The sequence below is a fragment of the Netta rufina genome (assembly GCF_964035555.1).
Source record: "Netta rufina genome assembly, chromosome: Z".
In the NCBI taxonomy this organism is placed as follows: Eukaryota; Metazoa; Chordata; class Aves; order Anseriformes; family Anatidae; genus Netta; species Netta rufina.
In genome coordinates this window covers 32,665,390-32,685,816 of record NC_140126.1, presented here as the reverse complement: position 1 = coordinate 32,685,816, position 20,427 = coordinate 32,665,390, and the positions used below count along the sequence as shown (strand labels likewise).

Sequence of the window (20,427 nt, the reverse complement as noted above, 5' to 3'; positions counted from 1 at the left end):
CAGGTAGTATAGCATGGCAGATTGATGAAGGAAGGTAAGCACAAAGAGATTTGTTTTCTGTCCTGTGTCACACCAGACAAAATTGGCTAACTGAAGTGTCCAGAACACCCAGAATGTGGGAGGTCTGATGTAAGATCTTAATGTCATCATTCTGAATTTAGAAACAGTGCCATTCAGCTTATTTCTCCCTCAGTTTCATTTCCTCAGTTTCATTCAAGTTGAAAGTAAATTAGCATGTGTATGCTGTAAATTCTCCATAGCACATGCCTGGTGGTCTCCAGAAACCCAACTAACATGGATGATCCTGATTTCATATATCTGTTTCATCTTAATGCAAAGCAGAACACTGCAGAACAACACTTAAAAGGCAGAAGGAATCAGAGTAAGGCATAAGCTGATGTCCTCCATTTTTCTTTACTTAGTGTAAAGAAAATGTTAATTTGTTTGGCTGTATGGTTGTAGATAAATTTTGGAAATTTCAGCTTGCTTTTTTTTTTGTCCACATCTCTATCAGGTTTGTTGGAAGTAAAGTGCTGGTGTCTTATCTAGAGATTTTCTGTAAGATTTCTTTTCTATTTCTTGGCAACATTTTTCTCCTTACCATTTCTTACACCTTCACCAGGTGTAAACCCTTGGAAGGCATTTGCATGTTTCAGGTGATCAGAAAAGACCAAGGAGGGAGCAGTGAAAATAGCTGAAAATGTTTTCCTGAAGGACAAGTATTGAGGCAGGTGGTATTCAATGTCAGTTATAAAGACAGTAAGACTGAAATATTGTTGAATCAAATATGCAAAATTATTTACTTTCAGCAATACTTTGTTTTGCCTCAGATTTAATGTCTAGCTTCCTGTTTCAAAATGGCAAAATTGTAATAGAATTCAGCTAGGGGATGAATTAAATAAAAAATATATGTATACTTTCATCTGGTTTTCTTTTACAATGTTGAAGAATGAGCCTAATATCCCACTGGACATAAAGAGTGTTTTATACGCTTTGATTGCATTGATTGTCATATAATCCTGTAAACCAACAATCTCAGAGATGTTAGAAACACGATTAGTCCAAAAATAAAGGTCTTTGATATTTGGTAAGTAGCAAAGCACTGCAAGAGTTACATTTTGGTGTTTTATGTATAACTATTGGAGAAGCTACTCTCAGAGAAGTGGTGTTCTATGGCTTATTAAAATGTACATTTCTCTTGTGCTAAGTACAAAATACAAAGCCCAAAGAAGGGAAAAAAAGAGCATAAGTAATTGTTGAAGAGAAGGCAGTCTTATCCAGTAACCTGCCCCTAGTACAACCAGCCATTTCTATCAGAACGAAGTTCTTTACAGAGAGTGTCCCTGTCCCTGGTTTACAGATGGGGAAATGGAGGAGCAGAAGCAAAACCATCTGCTGAATTTTGCCTAATAGACTAGTACAAAACTGACACCCAAAGTATTGCAAATCAGAACTGGAGGTGTGTTCCCAATGAATAAAAATTTCACTTTTTCAAGCACTGTTATTTGAAACATTTATATCAAAAGGAGCTTCCTGGTTTGATGATGCTTTCCTTAGCCCTTGCTCCCTCTTTTTTAAAATGTGTGAGGCAGAGCACTTTAAAAATGTTATTAGTGTTTCATGGAAAAGGTAGTCCCACAGAACATAACACAGAGAGCATGCCAAGGTTTTTCTGTGTCTCTTCTGAAGTGCCAGTATTCTGCCTTCTGTTCTCCGTCCCCTTCTGGCAGTATGGCAAACGTAAGTTATTAGCAATGCTCAGCTGCTTTCTTAATATAATTCATTATTTTATATGCCCATCTTGCACTTGGTTACTTTCTTCATGCAGTCACTACTCTGAGAACTAGATCTGGCATGCATTTCTGCCAGCTGATAGAGTCGGCAGAGATCCCAGTGATAAAAAGTCCCTTGAGGGAAAAAGGTAGCTGTGAAATAAAACAGAGAAGTCAGCAGAACTTGTGGAAAGGGGTTGTGACCAGGCCAGCTGAGGATGACCTAATTCAGCATTTCCCCTCTGCAGGCTGTGCAGGTCGGGTTGTCTGCAGCTGGAGCTACCCATTTCCTGCAGGGTCTCCGGGGGGTTAGAGGAGAAAATGCAGTGAAACTGCAGCCCTGCCATCCCTGTGGTGAATTCTCTGCCATGTGTAGCCCACTTACACCAATGAGATTTATCCAGTTGTTGCATAATTGTTGCAAATCATCATAGCAGCAATAAGCACTAAGATTTGTCAAACACTTTTCTCCCTGAGAATGATCATCTCTATTTTTAGGGCAAACTTTAAAACATCTGTAATCTGAAGTAGGTCCTTTGTATATTTGGGTAAGCAGGAGTTCTAGGAAATGCTTTTCTGCTGTCTTCTTCCTAAGTCTTTCAAATTTGATTGAGTTGCAAGGAATGAAGTGCTGGCATCTCCTGTTAGCAGCCCCAGATTTGCATTTTGTTTCATGGGTGATTTTAAATTAGGCATTTTCTAAATTTTGAGAATTAAATCTTGGAATATTTACTAAGGCTTTTCCATGTAATAGTGCTTATGAAGTATCAGCATATTAAAGACTAAATCCAGGTATTTTAAAACTAGCCATACAAATCCATACTGATGTACTTAAACTGTCACTTGTGAGCAAATGTTTTGAGGATCTAATTACTACAGTATATACCTAATTTTAGTGTTTTTTTGTTGTTTTGTTGTTTTTTTTTCTTCAAAAATATTCTCTTTCTCTCCTGAATGTTACATATACACAGAGAACTATTACGATAATTTATATAATTAAAAGAAAAATAGGAAAAGGTGGCTTCATTGTCAAATCTTGAAATGAGGATAAGAGGACAACTTAAAACTGCATGATTACTTCTGACACTAAGGTGATTAAAAACTCATCAAGTCTTTAAGCTTGAGCTATTCCACTACCATCCTAAGCCAAAGATACCTGATTTTAAGTAAGTTCAGAGAAGCTAAGAGACACAGTGCAGACTCTGACTTTCTTATACATATCGAATAACTAACCTATTATTGGTCCTACTGGCTGACTGTGTTAGGTGTTTTTCCCTATAATAGTATGCATAAAAATCCAGACTTTAATCAGTTGATCTACTATTAAAGTAGTTGATCTATTATTATTTTACAACTCATTCCTTCAACCATCCATTTGTCACTGCTTGAATTAGCTAAGATGCATCTCTTATGAACATTTAGGAGGATTCACTATCTGTATGCACATTGGGTAATTGTATGAACAGACTGGCATAAATAAGGCAACTGATCTGAATGAAGGAAACCATTTTGCTTTGCTCAGGACTACACCTTTCACAGTAGGTGTTTGTAAACAAGCAGTTGTTAAAGCATTCACTTATCTCAATTTGATAGTCCATCTCGATGTCTGTGAAAGTTCAAGCTAAATTCAACAAATTCTTCATTTTAATTAACAGAACAAGCTTATAACCTCAAATTAGATTTTGATATGGTTATTGTGAATCATATTTATTTTATTCAACAATGTGGAATTCTTTTACTTTAGTTTTAGGAAAGAGAAAGGTAAAAGTAAAGAAGAATGCAGGCATAGTGAAAAGGATTTTTTATTTTTCTACAGTGTACTTACAAAACTTTTTCCTACTCTGTTTCAAACAATATCTAAGGTTCTGTGCCCAGTGTTAGTTACAGGCTCCATTTAGGTGATGATCTACTAAGCAGTAATACATAAACTAAAACCCCTGCCATCATTTTACCATAAGTATACATGGTCTGTTCTGAAAGTAGTAGGACTCATTTTTTTTAAAAAAAGTTTATTCATGAGAATAGAACAAATGATTAGAATTTTTCAAAGTAGCACCCTTCCGCATCTACACATTGCTGCCAATGAGTTTTCCAGTTTTCGTACGCCTCCAGGAACGCCTGGACCAGAATGCTGTTTAGCTCCCTCATCACGGCCTCTTGAAGTGCCTCTACCGATGCATGATGCTTCCCCTTGAGCGTTGAGTTTATTCTCGGGAATAGAAGAAAGTCTGGTGGGGCCAAGTCGGGGCTGTAGGGGGGCTGAGGCAGCGTTGCCACCTTGTGCTGGGCAAAATACTCCACTATGCGGAACGCTGTGTGGCTTGGCGCGTTGTCATGGTACAGCCGCCAATTGTTGACGATGGCTGGGCGCACACGAGCAATGCGTTTTCGCAGTCTTGTGAGGACTTCCACGTAAAAAACTGCATTAACTGTTTGTCCAGGTGGTACAAAGTCTTTGTGGATGACTCCATGACGGTCAAAAAAGCAAATGAGCATGGACTTTGGCTTGGATTTGCTCATTCGTGCTTTCTTGGGGCGTGGGGAAGCAGGGGTGTGCCATTATGTGCTCTGCTGCTTACTCTCCGGGTCTTATTCAAACACCCACATCTCGTCACCGGTCACTACATTGTCCAAAAAGTCGGGCTCCTCATTCACGTGATGAAGAAGATCCTGACAGATTGCTTTCCGGTTGGCCTTTTGCTCCTCTGACAAGACTCGCAGCACAAACTTCGCACACACTTTTCTCATGGCTAAGTGAGGCCATTTTTTCACCATCTCAAAAACTTGGGTTTGAGGAATGCTCAAGTCATCAGCAATCATTCTGATACTCATCCTGTGATGATACTCATCCGGTTCAGTAAATTTTTCACTCACGACACATTTTTGTTGGTCTTGCCAGTCGAAGGGCGTCCGGAGCGGTCATCGTCTTCCACTCTTTCCCTACCTTCTTGGAACAGCTTGTGCCACTCAGAAATACCTGATCTACCCATGGCAGCATCATCGTAGGCCTCCTTAATCATGTTGTGAGTCTCTTTGCCCATTTTACCAAGTTTTACACAAAATTTGATCGCTTATCGCTGCTCCAGTAAATGCTCCATGATTCTCCATGACGACGTGTTTTGACAGGTGTTCACAGTACAACCGACCTGCTCTCTTCAATGGCCGACAGCCGACTGCCAATTTTTCCCAGCGTTCCCAATATCCCCCTCCACCGATCCTGCGCGCGCAGACCACCTCTCGTCCGCCCGTTCACCCAGGAAAAAGCCAGTCCTGCTACTTTCAGAACAGACCACGTATATTGAAATATTGATGCATAGCTACTCACAGCCTTTCTACTTAAGGAACAAGGGAGTGGGGTAGAGACATGAATCACCTTCAGCGAGTTAGCTGTACTGGCACCATCACAGCACCTGATAAAGCTTCCATAAACTGTGGTGGTTATGGTTAAATTTTATTTCCATGGATGTCTAGAAGACATGTAGTTTAAATATACAATGACTACTAGGAGTTGCAGTTTTCAGTTTCCCACCAGCCAAATAAATCCTACCTGTTGTGTTGGCAAGAGTTCTAATAGAATTGTGTTGGGATATTCTTACAAAGGATGTCTTAGGAATGTTAATTAGGTAAAACCCAAAGATGTGCATGCTAAGAGAACTAGATAAACAAATAGATTCCTTATTTTTCTGTTGTTGTTTGGTTTTTTTTACTTCACAAAGCCCAGTAGGCTTAATTCGGAAATACGTCTGAGTTTGTTGCTTTGAATTCTACTTGTGCATTAATCTATCTTATCATATATTTTCCAATAAATGCTTAACATTCTATCCCAAGTACATTACTAGCACTCTGTAGGATACTAATTTTTAAAAATGATCCGGGCCCCATTAAGTCAACTGGATTAACTTTAGTGACTGCCTTTGAAATGGATTTCATGTCTCTGCAGTTCAGCCTAACAAAAAAAAATACAGACATCTTTAAACCATAGTGTCTAACAAAGATTAGAAGGCCCTGTGCACAAAGAAAACTATCACCTGTAATTTACTTCAGGACTGGCAGGCAGTGCCTCACTGATAGGTACAAAATTGCAGAGTCCAGATTCTGCTTTTGAAAACAGGCATAAGAGATATTAGCAGACATCCTTCTCTATAAAATATGCTTGAGATATTTTAACAAAACCCTATATGAGCTTATATTCTACAATAATTAAAGAAACCATATTGCATTCAGCACCACAGTCTGCCAGCCACTGAACATCATGAACTGTCATTATCCCCATAAAAGCTGATTTAAAAAAAACAAATACAAAAAAGAGATGTCATCGCACACTGTAGATAGGGTGCTGAAATCTATTTATATTTTTACTTACTGTTGCACTCTCTTCTGATGCTGGTGGAACTGAAGTCATGCTTTGTCATGCTAGGAGGATGGGGTGGGCATTAAGGTTTGCTAATCGCCTTTGCTAATTTGCTATTGAACCAAGTAAATGGAAATTTTTTAACCAGAGCAGGAACTCCTAGAGCTGTAGGTAGTGAGCTCCCTGATTTTGATTTTGGAATACCAGGTGGCACAGTCTAGTAGGTGGTTGAAATTGCTAGCCATCTTTTATTAGCAAGAATATTCAGTGTCAAATATTTAAAACTTTTTATAGACTGTTCTTCATTGGTCTGATGAGAAATCCTTTATTTAAAAGGAAAGCATGAGGAGATCTGCCACATCATTTCTTGCATGAATTACGTTAGGACCATGTTTCTCATGAATATGAATTCTCAAACCATTACCAAACATTAAAAAACTTTCTAAGACCAGACAGAACTGTTGAGGTCCTGATGATATAATAATTTACTTATCTCTTGTGTACCTTTTCTACAGTTGCATTTGTCTTAAAGAGATGTAGCTCTTTCTTAGCATTCTTTAAAACTTTGGTCCTGGAAATTTTCAGGGAAAAGAAATATGTTGTTCATGTGTAACACAAGCTATTTATTTCATAAATTGGAGGTCATCATATGACTCATGGAGAAATAATGACTCTGTTAGAAGAAAAAGAAAAAAATCTTTCTTTTGCTTGCAACCATTAAGAAAAAGACTGTAATGAATTGCATGGTTAATGATGTTTTTGATGTTAATATAGATTCCTATTACTGTTTAGCTGTAGGAAGAACATAATTTTGCATTTCTGTAGGAATGTTATTTATTCATTTAATTTGAACCAATTTCTTTGGTGTCACCATTGTGTGATGAGATATAGTTATCTGAACAATTCTGATATGTTGCACTCACAAATGATCAAGTGAGCATTGTCATATCAGACATTGTTGAGCATTGTAACACATTAGAGGTATTTCTAGCACTTTCATGCAATTGTATGTAGCTTTTTAGAGGTCAGAAGATAAAAGCATTGGCAAGAAAGATGTCAGGTTTAATCAATAATATACATATGTCAGTGACAAAAAGAGATGTGTGACAAGGACACCAAAGCCCATTTCTTCATAGCAAGTAGACATTTCCTGATTTTTTCCTGAAATAAAATGTTTTTAAGCTTTTAGCACAGGAGTGAAGAAGACATGATCACGGGATTAGGTAGGTACTTAAGTACTACCATGACATACAGGAGAACCAACAAATGTTTTGGTAAATTCTTTAAAAAATAAGTAAACTGTCTCATGATTAATTTTTTATAATTCTCATAAAAGCATAACAAGGATTTGTGCTTCAGATACCTTTGAAAAAGAGAGCATACTAGAATGTATTGTTTTCATTTTGCATAGCTATAATAAATTGATGGTTTTGCAGAAATTATAACATGACATTGTGAAAGAATTTATTTTTTTTATTATCAATCCCTTCACAAATACATGTAATGCACAGATGACATTGAATTTTCATCTCTTCCTGTTTCTGAAGGAACTAATGTGCAATGGTTGTCATGCATCTTTTTTTCTAGTCACTATCCAATATATTCAAAAATATATCATTTACTCTAAGTATAAGGAAATATAGCCATTTTAAACTTGGATACGTTTTTAAGTGTTGGCTTAAATGAAAAAAAAAATGAATAAAATGTCTGAATAATAGATGTTTCTACAGGGGGAAAATGGTACTTCAGAATACTTTTCCACGCAGTGTGTGACATCAAAGTTAATAGTACTGAATATGTAAGTGCAAAAGTCACCATTAGCAACATGCAAATAGCTTAATTTGTTCTCATAGCAGGGACAAAAATGCCATCAAATGCATCGTGTAAACAGCAAAAGGTTTCAATCATGAAACAAATTCATGACTGAATTTTTGAATTTGTAAATAGTGAAGTTGTTAAATAATTTAAATCACTATTTTAAGGTGTTGTTATTGTTAATCCAGGAGATAATTCAGACATTATAAATATTTAGTATCACTGAAATGTCTAACCAGTCTTTATGTTCCTCTTTTTAAAACTGTGGAGACATTTCTGCCTTAAAATTCTGTTTATATTCTAATCTTCAAGGATGTAACTTGACCAGCAACTTAAGCTCAGAAACAATTTTGTTACTAATAATGTGGGAAAAAAAAATCTCTTTTACAGTATTATATCCCATTCTGTACAGTGAGAAAGAAATAATTTATTTCAGATGTATTTTCACTTATTTGTTTCCTTAATATGAACATGCAAAATGTATTTCATTATTCTTTCTCTTTATGACATAATTATCTTATACAAATTAAATTATATGGTACAAATTCTCATTTAGTTTTTATAAACTCATGCAGATTCTTCCAATTCCCTTTCAAGTAAGTGACAGTGTTCCTTTTAATAGAAATATATGTTTTTTAAGGAATGCCTTCACTATCAGCCTAGTGTGCTCAAAATTTTTGAGGAATGATGAACATTCTCAAAATCTTTTGGCCTTAAAGAAAGTGATATTCTCCAGCCTTTTGTTAGGTGGAACCCAACAGGTGACTCAGATTTATCAGGAATATATTTTCATGTTTTTTCATATTAAAATTAAGAAACACATTTCCTATGTCCAAAAATTCAAGGTTCCAAATAATAATTTTTATATCTTTATCATAGTTTCAGTTGTCAACATTCATCAACATCTCAGAAACTTTACTTGTTTAACTATACCCACTGATCTTTAGAACTTGACTTGAGGCCAAAATCTCTTATTTGGAGACAAGAGACATCCTGGCCTGTTCTTTTTGCTTTTTTGCAACTTTTATAGCAGGATAACTTTTGCCTCCCATGAAGGTCCCTCAAAGTACGCACAAGGAAAACGTATTTGCAAGTGCATGTGTTGATATGTATCTGAAAGAGGACGTGTATTTATGTACACTATGCCAAAATTTTCTAAGGTGCATTTACTTTTTTAGTGACATTATGAAGCACAGATTTTCTGTTTTCTTTTTCTTTCTCTTTCTTCCTACTCCACTAAAAGTTCATTCTACGGTGCTTGTCTTGAATGGATGAATAAAACATATATATATTTTTATAACCATTTCTCACAACCAGGCAGTCTAATTTCAGAGATGTCAGGTAGTTCCTTCACCAGAACAAAGATCCCTTTTCATCTCCAAGTTAATATTCACAGCTGGGTGAATGTTTCTGACACAAAGATTTCAGTTTGCATTATTCTTTTACTTATTATGGAACAGAAGGGACCTGTTCTGTTATCACAGTTTGCATATAATTGCTTGTCTTCCACCTAACCTTTAAGGTTAACTCACTACCTCAAAAGGCATGCTCTGACAGTTAAAGTTCATGTGTATCAAAAGCTGTGTTTCACTGCATGAGAGAGTGCAACACAGAACTATTGCAAAATAATTTGTTTTCTGTGTGGACACCAAACATGAGACTTGATATGGAGGAAATGATTTATATGCCACCTTGTTGGGAAGGGGTTACAATCAAATAAAGATGAATGTGAGGAAGCTGAAGTTTGCATTGTGTCCAATTTTAATTAATACTTGATAACTGGAGTTCGTACTTCATGTGCCCTGGCATTGACTTTCCTTAAGGACTTCGTAGAATGGATAGAGAAATTACGTTACTTTGTCACAAGATGTTATGAAAATGGAAGTCCACAATGGGTTCTCAAAAAATACCAGGGTTAATTTTATTAAAGATACAAGCAAAAGTCAGGACTACAAGTCAGATTTTAAATTTTGTGTTTACTTTTTTTCCGGTGTAAATCGTGTTCTTCCTCAGAACTGTCTCCTGGAGATGTTTGTGCTCTGCTGCTATTGTCCGTCCTAGGGTTAGAACATAGGAGTTGCAAATCATCTCCGTGATACAACAATTGTATGAAAACATTCACTGTCTTTAATCCATAGACAGAGATCTTTAATCTCAGGACAGAGCAGTGTGTGCCATCTTTTCTGTCCTTAACTGTTGCTGCCAGTTTGGGATACATGGCCATTTGCTGGGAGTTTAGAGAGTGAGACAAGTTATTTTTCATTTCCTTGCATGAGTCTCTTCCTGCAAAATATCATTTTATTCCTTTTTAGGGTTTTACTGAACAGTTGGTCAGCTCCAAGTTTCTTATTGCATTTAGCTTTCCAGTTCTCACTCTCAAAAACTGGTTGGCTTACTGGGAGTTTGCCCCTCTGTGTATTTTATATAAACACAATGATCAGTAGCCTAGCTGCTGTGTGCCAGGCCCTGAAACTATGACAGATGCTGTCCAAGTGACTGACAAGAATGAAAGCTCCTACAATACTGCAGTGTGAACTTACCGTGATTTACTTGACTGCTAGGATGCTTTAACTCAAGCGGTTCAAAAACCTATTGCAACAGGGTTCAGAGAATCAGACATCTGTGGTATTTTACTGCCTTTCCACTCTATGCATGCTGCATCTGACACTTCTTTTTGTTCTTTTTCCCATTCATGCAGTCACCTACTGCTGGCGACAAGGATGACCAAACACTGACGGTAGGCAGCAATTAGTATGTGTCTGAGTATTTATTTCTCAAGAGGTAATGAGAGAAGCCTTGCTTTGGTTTGGTACTCATCAGCATTTTTCTAAATTACTGGGCTTTCTTTCTCCCTTCCTATGCTGCTATAGAATTTAAATCTTAATTTTCAATGACAAAACAGTGAATTAATTCCATTGTTCAGCTTCTCAGCTTCTGTCATTTTTCATTTTTCATCTGGTGTTTGTATGACACCAAGAATTATTGCATGCACCATGTTTTTGTTACAAAAAAATTCCATGCTTTTTTTCCTTTGTTTGTTTGTTTTTTTCCTAAAACTGGTTTTCAGCAGATAGCAATCTGCTGGCTCTGGTTATCCTCTTTATCCAGATGATAATGAGCAGACTGCTGTCCACAAATCAGTCTTACTCAATGGGGTCTACTAAATGCATATGTTATTGTACTAGACAATGGCATGTGGAAAAGAACCTCAGAATACATTTAAAAGTTCTTTAAAACCATGGAAAAGATAATTGTGTATTAGCTTCATTGTTTTAAGTGTTTGCACTGCCTTACCACTCTCATAATCTGTTTTTGTAAATGGTATTTAATGGATTGAACAAAAGTGAATACATTTCCCTCTGACTGAACTCCAGGATTTTACTGTTAAAAGGGGGTACTCTCTGCCCCTTTTCTCCATGATTTAGATAGTCTGCTTATTTGAAATGTAATAGAGACATTTAAAATAAGGACAATTTTGTGATTCAACCACAAGGTTCTTCAAAGAAACAGATTATGAATTCTTCCTTATGTCATTATGAGGTTTTGATTTTCTTAACATTTTAAGAGTTTTCACAGAGAAGGGTTATTTTCCCCTGCTCTTTTATTTTGCCCTATGAGACTAATTTGATGATCCATCCTCTCCACAGAAATTGACTATACATATAACAATGTTTAATACAGTGTATAGTTTAATATAATCTCCTATAGGTGATGTTTGAAAATATTTCATTGTGTGATGAAATGTGAGATTCGGATGTGAGATTCATTTGTAGTGTTTCAGGTCTATTTCTACACAAAGAACAAAAAAATTCTAATTTCTGTCTCTTATTTTTCTACATAGACCAAGCCACGTCTCCAACGGGGAGGAAGCTCTGCATCTCTCCACAACAGTCTAATGAGGAACAGCATCTTCCAGCTCATGATTCACACACTTGACCCACTCGCTGAAGGTATGCCTATTATTTATTTTTTTCTTTTATCTTCTCCCCATGAAACTATTTTTTGTATTTCTGTTGCTTTCACCAGTATTTTCTGAATGTATCTGAATTTTCTGAGATTTCTTATAGCATGATATACATACTCCCACCAAGACTTGCAATTTAGGAAATGTGTTCATTGTGGCTCTGACCAAAACTGATCACTTGGTTGATACATATCATAATTACTGTTTTTTTCTGTCTCTGGTTTCAGCAGTAAGTTACAAAAACTCAATCACCTTTTATTTTACTTTTGCAGAATGTTTAGTTTGTTTTCTTTTTTTTTTTTTTTTATTTATTTCCTAGACTTGACTATATAAAAGGAAAAATATTTAAAGTATATAAAGGAAAAAAAGAAGAAAAAAAAAAGAAAAAAAAAAACAACCAACCAAACAAACAAACAAAACAAAAACAAAAACAAAAACAAAAACAAAGCAGTGGGTACTTTGTCACATGTAATTAAAGAAAAGGATGAGGCTCTCCTGGTTTGGTTTTGGGTGGGTTAACACTGAGGTTAAAGAAAATGCAGCAAGCATCCGTCTTTGTTACCTGCATGTTAAAAGTTTGCTTGCTTTGACCATGTTTGTTGTAATTCTTGTTCCTTGAGAAGTTAGTAGGAAGATCATGATTGCTTTGGTCTGAGAAAGTGGCAGAAAAACCATAACTGCTTTGCAATTTTGGGATGCTTTGAATTTAAACATCTGTAGACTTACAAAAAAAAAAAAAAAAAATCAAGACCAGGTGTTTATTTGGTGTGTTTATGTCTGAAGACTTCTTGCTGTGGTAATAATTGTCTTGAGAAATAGCGGTTGAGGAAAAAGTGTGAGAGACTAAAGAAACATGTAACTGGCAGTGAGAATTTCCAAACATTGTTGATGATGGAATACATGTAGCAGTGTCTTTCAGTTAACTTCCTTTTATGTTTCTTATTGCAACATTTCACACAGCTCTTTAAATTGCTCTGTATCTCTTGGACAAGGTAAATCTACTTTTCTATTCTCCTCATCAAAAGATGAAGGCAATGCTCATGTTGTCAACACAGGGGCAATTTTAACTCTTGCATTCTTCACACAATTATTTCTACTCTGATCATAATCCACTGCCACAAGAAAATCGAGTACTTGTTTCTCTCTTTCATTCTGCACTATTTGCTGTCAAAGTCTGTTGCCTGTTAGCTTGGACTTAACAGCAGACTGTGCTGTCTATTCCCATGAATGCTGAAAAAGGACTAAGAAATTTATTGGATCTATACATTTAACTTCCTTTGTTTGTATCACTGTGGTAGGTGAGTGGGATTTCTTACTGCTGCACCCATTCTTTTTAAGTCTCATCTTTACCCACCTGATAGTCAAGCTTTTTGCTTTGCTAGAAGAACAGACTTCCAGTCTCAACTTGCAAATATGCATATATATATATAATTTTTCATGACAATCTCTTGCGCTCCTCTTTTCCATGCAATTGAAGGTGTTGGGCTGCAGATACATGCAATGTCTCCAAGTGCTTATACAAACAAAAATTCCAAACTGAAGCAGTAAATAGACTTCATCAAATCATTTTTTAAAATAAGAGAAAACTGAAGAAGGCTGGGAAGAACCTGTTAGCAGAGGAAAACAAAATAATTGTCAGATTGAAGACCACGGGAAAGCTAGAAACATTTGTTGGAGTTCAATTTGGACTTGACAAAGGTTCAGCAATAAGATCAGCTCTCAGTTACTATGTATTTCTGTACTGTTCAGGTTTATTTCACTTGTTTCCCAGACGTAGATTATTCAGCATTCAGACCTTTTCCCACTGCTTTTCACCCACGGCAAGCATGCACCATCTAGTGTGAGCCAGTTTTTTCCCTTTGTGAAAACACAGGAAGAAAAGGGTTTTAAAACATGAAATCTGTCTAGGGAGTCACAGAAGCCCAGCACTTTTGAAAATTAGATTTTGTAGTTAAGTATATCAGGTAACTCAGTGCAATTACTCATTATTTCAGTAAAACTCTTGAAATCAACATGGATTAATAGAGATAGTTGCAAGGGATACACCTTATTTAAATAACTAAAATAAATAAATAAATAAATAAATAAATAATTGTCATGGTTTGCTTGCTCATAATACCTTACTGTGTCCTAGTTTTATTTTTGCTTTCTATCTAAATGCTTATATTTCTCCTGGAATTCATGTTCCTCAAAAATCAGAATCCAAAGGTCTTGTACTCTAAGTACAAGGCACTAATATGAAAGCTGTATGTTTCATTAAAACTGACTTGCTGAGTTAAAATTTACAAAGGCAAAAAAACCCTGCTACCTACATTTGCAGTAAATATTGTATTTTAATGTAGAAGTTTCATAAAGAAATGTCCAAAAAGGCAGTGGAAAATAGTGTGAAGACATCAAAGTTAGAATCATGGAGCAGATCCTCCTAGAAACCATGTCAAGGCATAAAGAAGGTAGGGAGATGATTGGAGACAGCCAACATGGGTTCACAAAGCGCAAATCATGCCTGACTAACTTGGTGACAGTTAGTTATAGTGGACAGCATTGGTGGACATGGGAAGAGCAATTGATGTTATTTACCTTGACTTGTGCAGAGTCTTTGATACAGTCCCGCACAACATCCTTATCTCTAAATTAGAGGGGCATGGATTTCATGGTGGACTGTTTGGTGGATAAGGAATTGGACTGCATCCAAAGAGTTCTGGTCAATGGCTTAATGTCCAGGTGGAGACCAGTGATGACCACTCCTATGAACACAGGCTGAGGGAGTTGGCATTGTTCAGCCTGGAGAAGAAAAGACTCTGGGGAGACCTTATAGGAGCCTTCCAGTAACTAGAGGAAGCCTATAAGAAAACAAGAGAGGGACTCTTTTTATGCAATAGGACAACAGGTAGTGATTTTAAACTAAAAGAAGGTAGATTTAAATTAAATATTCAGATGAAATTCTTCACTATGAGAGTGATGAGGCTATGGAACAGGTTGCCCAGAGAAGCTGTGGAAGCTCCATCCCTGAAAGTGTTCAAGGCCAGGTTGGATGGGGCTTTGAGCAACCTGGTCTAATAGAAGGTGTCCCTGCCCATGACAGGAGGGTTGGAAGTAGATGAACTTTAGACGTCCCTTCCAACACAAATAATTCTATGAATCTATGATTATTGCATGTCTCCACTGAATGCACATAAATTTTCATGAAATGTTGAGCTTCTAAGTGGCCAAATTCATTACTCTGTAGTCAGATAATTCTGCAAACATCTACAATAAAAAGGGTATTTTAGTTTGATTATTGTTGTAAATACTGTGGCTATCCCATGTAGTTAATATGAGTCAGTAAATATAGATGATGTTGCACTTGAATCTTGTATTCAACTCAAAAACATATGTGCTAACTGTTAAGGTAGCTGCTGTATGCTTTATCAATTATCTATTTGTCTCTGTATCAGTTTAACCCACCAAACTTCTTCATGTTCTCCTGTTTTAATTTTCCTTTGTATAAAAATAAAATCAAATAAAATCAAAAATAAAATAAAATAAAATAAAATAAAATAAAATAAAATAAAATAAAATAAAATAAATATAAAACGATAAACTGGCACATCATATTTACTTTAATAGCCCTGTACCATGCTACCTAAGTAATTTTTTAAGCTGATAGCATTTCCTTGTTAGAAAATAAAACAAGGGGTAATATTTACTGGAACTGCCTGAGAAGTACAATCTTTTATTATAAAATCCCATCTTTTGAAGGGATATAGAAGTGTAAAGGATTACCTGGAACTTTCTTTGGCACATACTACTCTCTCCACTTCATATGCCCTTTCTTACAACACAAAACAGTACATAATGAAGAAATGAGCATGCAGTTCATGACAGTTTTGAGTTTTGTGTAAGCTAAAGAACATAAGCTCTGTTGCGCTAATAATGAAAGATGATGGGTCTTGTGTACAGCCTCTGAGGCCAAAGGATTTCTTCCAAATCAATTAAGGTCAGTACGGATCAGACTCAAAGGAATAGCAGGAAGAAATTCTGAGCATTTTTTGGCCATATATTAGCCATCTTGGGTCTCCTCAATATTTCTGCAGAGATCATAGTAGATCATGCTTAGATTAATGGGTCAAAAGGTCATTAAATCATTGGCCATATTTTTGGATTTGCAGAAAACAAACAAACAAACAAAAAAAAACAAAACCACAGTATATGAAAACATTTAAAAAAAAAACTATCAGAGGAAAAGAGTGTGAAAGATTTAAATCAAAGCACATACATACACAAGTATTCTGGCACCCCCCTGCACTTGTGCATACTCTTTCTGCCCTCCTCCCTAATTTCTCCTGCCATTCATTATTACTCCTGTTTTCTTCCACACTTGCTCTTTCCCCATTTTGCTACCATTTGCTTCCTTCACTTTGCTCTTTTTGTCCTTATACTGCATCTCTCTCATCTTCCTCTGCTTCCTTTCACCCTCCTTGGGGATGGCTTCCTCAGCACTTGCATTCCTTCTGGCCTGCTGTGGGTGGTGGTTTTCTCAGGTGGGCAGCTGAGGTCCACCACAACAGCTCCTTCACTCCACCTCCTCAAAGGGAAAGGGGGAGAAAATACAACGTAAAAGGTTCAGGGGTTGAGATAAGGAGGGGGAGATCACTCAACAATTATTGTCACAGGCAAAACAGAGTCAGCATAGGAAGATTAATATAATATATTACCTATTACTAAAAAACTAGAGCAATAAGAAACAAAACAAAACAAAAGCAATCTAAAACTACCTTTTCCCCATCCACACTTTTCTATGCCCTACCCCTAAGCAGCACAGGGCTGTCTCTCACTCTTCTCTCCCTGCTGCTGTTGCACAGCATTTTTTTGTTGTTGGTGGTGGTGTTTTGTTTTGTTTTGTTTGTTTTGTTTTGTTTTTGTGTGTGTGTGTGTTTTTGTTTGTTTGTTTGTTGTGGTTTTTTTCAATCTGCTCTCCCAGAGCCCCAGCCAACACTGTTTATTGCCTCAGATCTGGCCAGTGATGGATGCCTTTGAAGATGAATGAAAATGGCCCTTATCTAATGTGGGGCAGCTTCTGGATTCTTCTCACAGAGGCCACCCCTGCAGCCCCCTGTTACCAAAAGCTTTGACAACCTGCTTTGTCATTTGGACTTGTGTGGCTTTTGCAAGCTTGACAGATCAGAAGTCCCACCTAAATGCTCTTAGTGGTAGCATAGGTATGAATGTATAAACAGTCTGCATGACTTTTAAAGATTGGCTTGTCCTATGCACTTATTTGTATTGCTATGCACTTAATATGTATTGTATTTAGAGAAAAACAGCTCATGTTATTTACTTCTAAATAATTAATTTGTGAGCTCACAACCAACTTCTCCTTTAATTGAGAGCCTTTAGAAAATGCACTTGATTGTAAGGAGGAGGATATGATACGAGAGAGAAATGACCGTAAGAAGTTTTTACTTTCTACGAAATGCAGATAAGCAGAGTGATCAGGATGTAAAATTCCACACTTGTGAATCTGCTTTTCTTTTTCCTCTTCCCCTCAAGTGTGGAAGTTTTTAACTTTTTACCATGGCTTGTGCCTGTCTTGTGAAAGCCAGCTTCTTAAATCTTGGAGAGCAGTGGGCTTGCAAAGTGTTCAGCCCACCTCTGACAGATGAGCAACATCTGAGATCAGTGGGAGTCACTGGATGTTTGGCACTTTGCATTCAGACAGATGTGTAGACACGCTGTGTATTTAACAACCTAAGAAAATAAAGGTTTATCTTCTTGAAATTTTGGTTTCAGCTTAAGGCTTCAAAGAAGGTAAGAGTTCAGCTGCTCTAATAGGTTAATGTGTAGGATATTCATTAGCTGGATGGAAACTTTACAGTTGAAACCTCATTGTTCATTAAAAATATAAATATCCATATGACATTAGTTTTTGTTTGCTTTTATCTTGTTACAGATATAATGACCTTGGTACAGATCATTTCCTGGGGATTAAGATTAATGATTGCCTGTGCATCAGGGTATCATCTACTCCCAGCCAGTCATTAATCCCCAGGAAATCCTGTGCCAAATTTGCTTCTGCTTAAGTGCTGGTCTGGCAGTCCTTTATTCACCCAGGAGCAAGCTGGACTGTTCATAACAGCATTATGCATATGAATAAGGATTGCATCACCAGACCTGCTGTGTTGGTCAGGCCCCAACCCAAAATCCAAGAAATTTAAGCATAAATCATGGCAGTCCTTCACTTATTTATTTATTTATTTATTTATTTTGAATTGTATTCCTGAAATACCTTTGTCTGAGTCCTGGTTTTGAAATGCACATTCCTCAGTTATTAAAGGGTAGGATTTACAAAGATCTCTCTCTCTCTCTCTCTCTCTCTCTCTCTCTTTTAATAGTAAAGTGCTGTTATTTTGCAGGAAGGAAAATCATGGGAAGTATTTTCTGTAAAAGTGTCTGTTATGTTATTCTGCCACGAATAGAAAGCCTACCTTCCTGTAGCTTACACAGCCTGTCCACCACAGAGAGGTCTGGGGAAGGTTGGGCCTTGTCTGCATTTGTGGGACCTCTGGCTCTTACTGCTGTTGATTTAAAGAGCTATACCTCCAGGATCATGGAAACTCCTAGAGGTAGTCTGTTAAAAAGGGAAGATATTGGTGGTGAAGTAGGGATTCAGAGTGTCAGTGCAGTCTGAGGCTACATAGTTTTTCTTGCACAGCTTTAGCAGGGGATGGGAAGGATGAGATCTTTTCCTTATCGCACCACCACATTTCTGTCTGCTAATAGGCTGCCACAGGCCAACAAAACATCTTCCTTGGCAAGGGAGGATTTAGCTAGATGTTGACTCCCTTGTTCCTGTGTGACAAGGATATAACTCATATGCAAATGGTATTCTCTGCATGAAAATGAGCATGATATATATCTCTGTCACAGCTCAGTCCCCAGTCACAGATACATATCTTTGACAATTCTTTCCTATCCCCTTCTCTAACTGTATTTCCAAAATGGAAAACTACAGAATGTACCTCTGCAAGAAAAGTTCTTGTTTATTTATATGCTTTACATTTTATTTATTTATTTATTTATTTATTTATTTATTTATTTATTTATTTATTGTGAAAACGTAAGTATGGTGCATGCTATTGGTGAGAGAAGTAACCTTCCATTACATAATGCTGAGCTGACAATTCTGCCACGTCCTTTACTGAATACACAAAAACATACTATTGTCACTTTCTGCTCTGACAAATGAAAAGCAGAAACCTGCATTCATACTTCTCAGGAAAATAAAGAATGTGATTCTCAAAGTTTTTGACAATGTTGTGAAGTATTTACAATTACTCTTTACATCCTGTAGTGTTCCTAGGTATTGATGTTAAGAATTTCTCAGCTTTCCTATTCACCTCAAGGTATTTTTGCTTATTTTGCTGTTGCTACCTGTGTCCTTTACTAAAATGTCAGTTTACCCCAAAGACAACTGTCAAAGGTTGGGTAACTTTCACTTGACTGATCAGTTAGCAGGCTCTCAGTTTTGGTCTCATGTTGCAAAACCCTTGTGCTCTACTACTTCCTTCAGCCTAGATAATCTACAACACCTCACCCCAACTGGGTACCTCTTTTTTGGCTGAAGCTGTTTATTTGTTAACATCCTCAGAGAAAAAAGGCCAGGAAGCACAGCTCCCACCAACTCGGAATCACAGAATCATCCAGGTTGGAAGAGACCTCCAAGATAACCTAGTCCAACCTCTGACCTAACACGAACAAGTCCTCCACTAAACCATATCACTAAGATATCACTAACTTGTGGGCTGTGCTCACCTTCTGCATTGCTGAAGTAACCTGAGCACTTCCAATCTCCTCGCTTCCAGCACATGGACTCTGCAGGACTGCAGTACACTTCTTAGCACTGTTTCAGAGATGAAAGAATTAATTTTTTGTGGCTTCTAACCACAACAGCATTTTATTTATCATGAAAAATAATGCAAATCTCAACAAAATGACTACGTATCATTCTCTATTCTAGATCCTTTCACACTTGTTCCTACTCAAGTCGGAAATGTTCTTACTTCCTCTCCTGGCATGCCACAGAGAAACAGCCCTCTGAGCAGAAAAACATGAGCTTTCTGGCTTTCTCTTCTGCTGAAGGCTGAAACGTTTGCAAGGGACATCTGCCAGAGAAGATGGGGGCTCCCTGCCAGGCTCACAAACAAATTAATAGCTGTTAGTTATAATCTCGTTTCTTGCCTTTCTCTCCATTGTGCAGAATCTCAGTCTGATATGAAGATAGAGAGCATCCTGTCTTACAAAGGCAGATACTCATGCCCTTTATATAGCTACCTTTCACAGAATCTTTTTTTTTTATTTCATTTAATTTGGAGGGGACCTCCTGAACTCCTCTAGGCCAGCACCCTGGTCAAACAAGATCTGCTAGAGACAGTTGCCCAGGACTGAATCCATTCATTTTGAATATCTGCACAGATGAAGACTCTGCAGTCTTTCTGGGCTACCTGTTAGTTTGACCAGCATCATAGTAAAACAAATAAATAAATAAA

The 20,427-nt window shown here is 37.0% G+C and overlaps 1 protein-coding gene across 2 annotated transcripts in view; it reads left to right on the top strand.

Annotated features, from left to right (window-relative positions):
- Nucleotides 1-20,427, top strand: part of SLC24A2 (solute carrier family 24 member 2) — a gene marked incomplete at both ends in the record, with an annotated part of 112,489 nt that overhangs the window by 47,568 nt on the left and 44,494 nt on the right. For both annotated transcript variants that reach the window (XM_084305813.1, XM_084305812.1), the window contains 2 exons: nt 10,637-10,675; nt 11,780-11,888. In XM_084305813.1, coding sequence (XP_084161939.1) covers nt 10,637-10,675; nt 11,780-11,888 — 148 coding nt within the window. The remainder of the gene's footprint in view (nt 1-10,636; nt 10,676-11,779; nt 11,889-20,427) is intronic.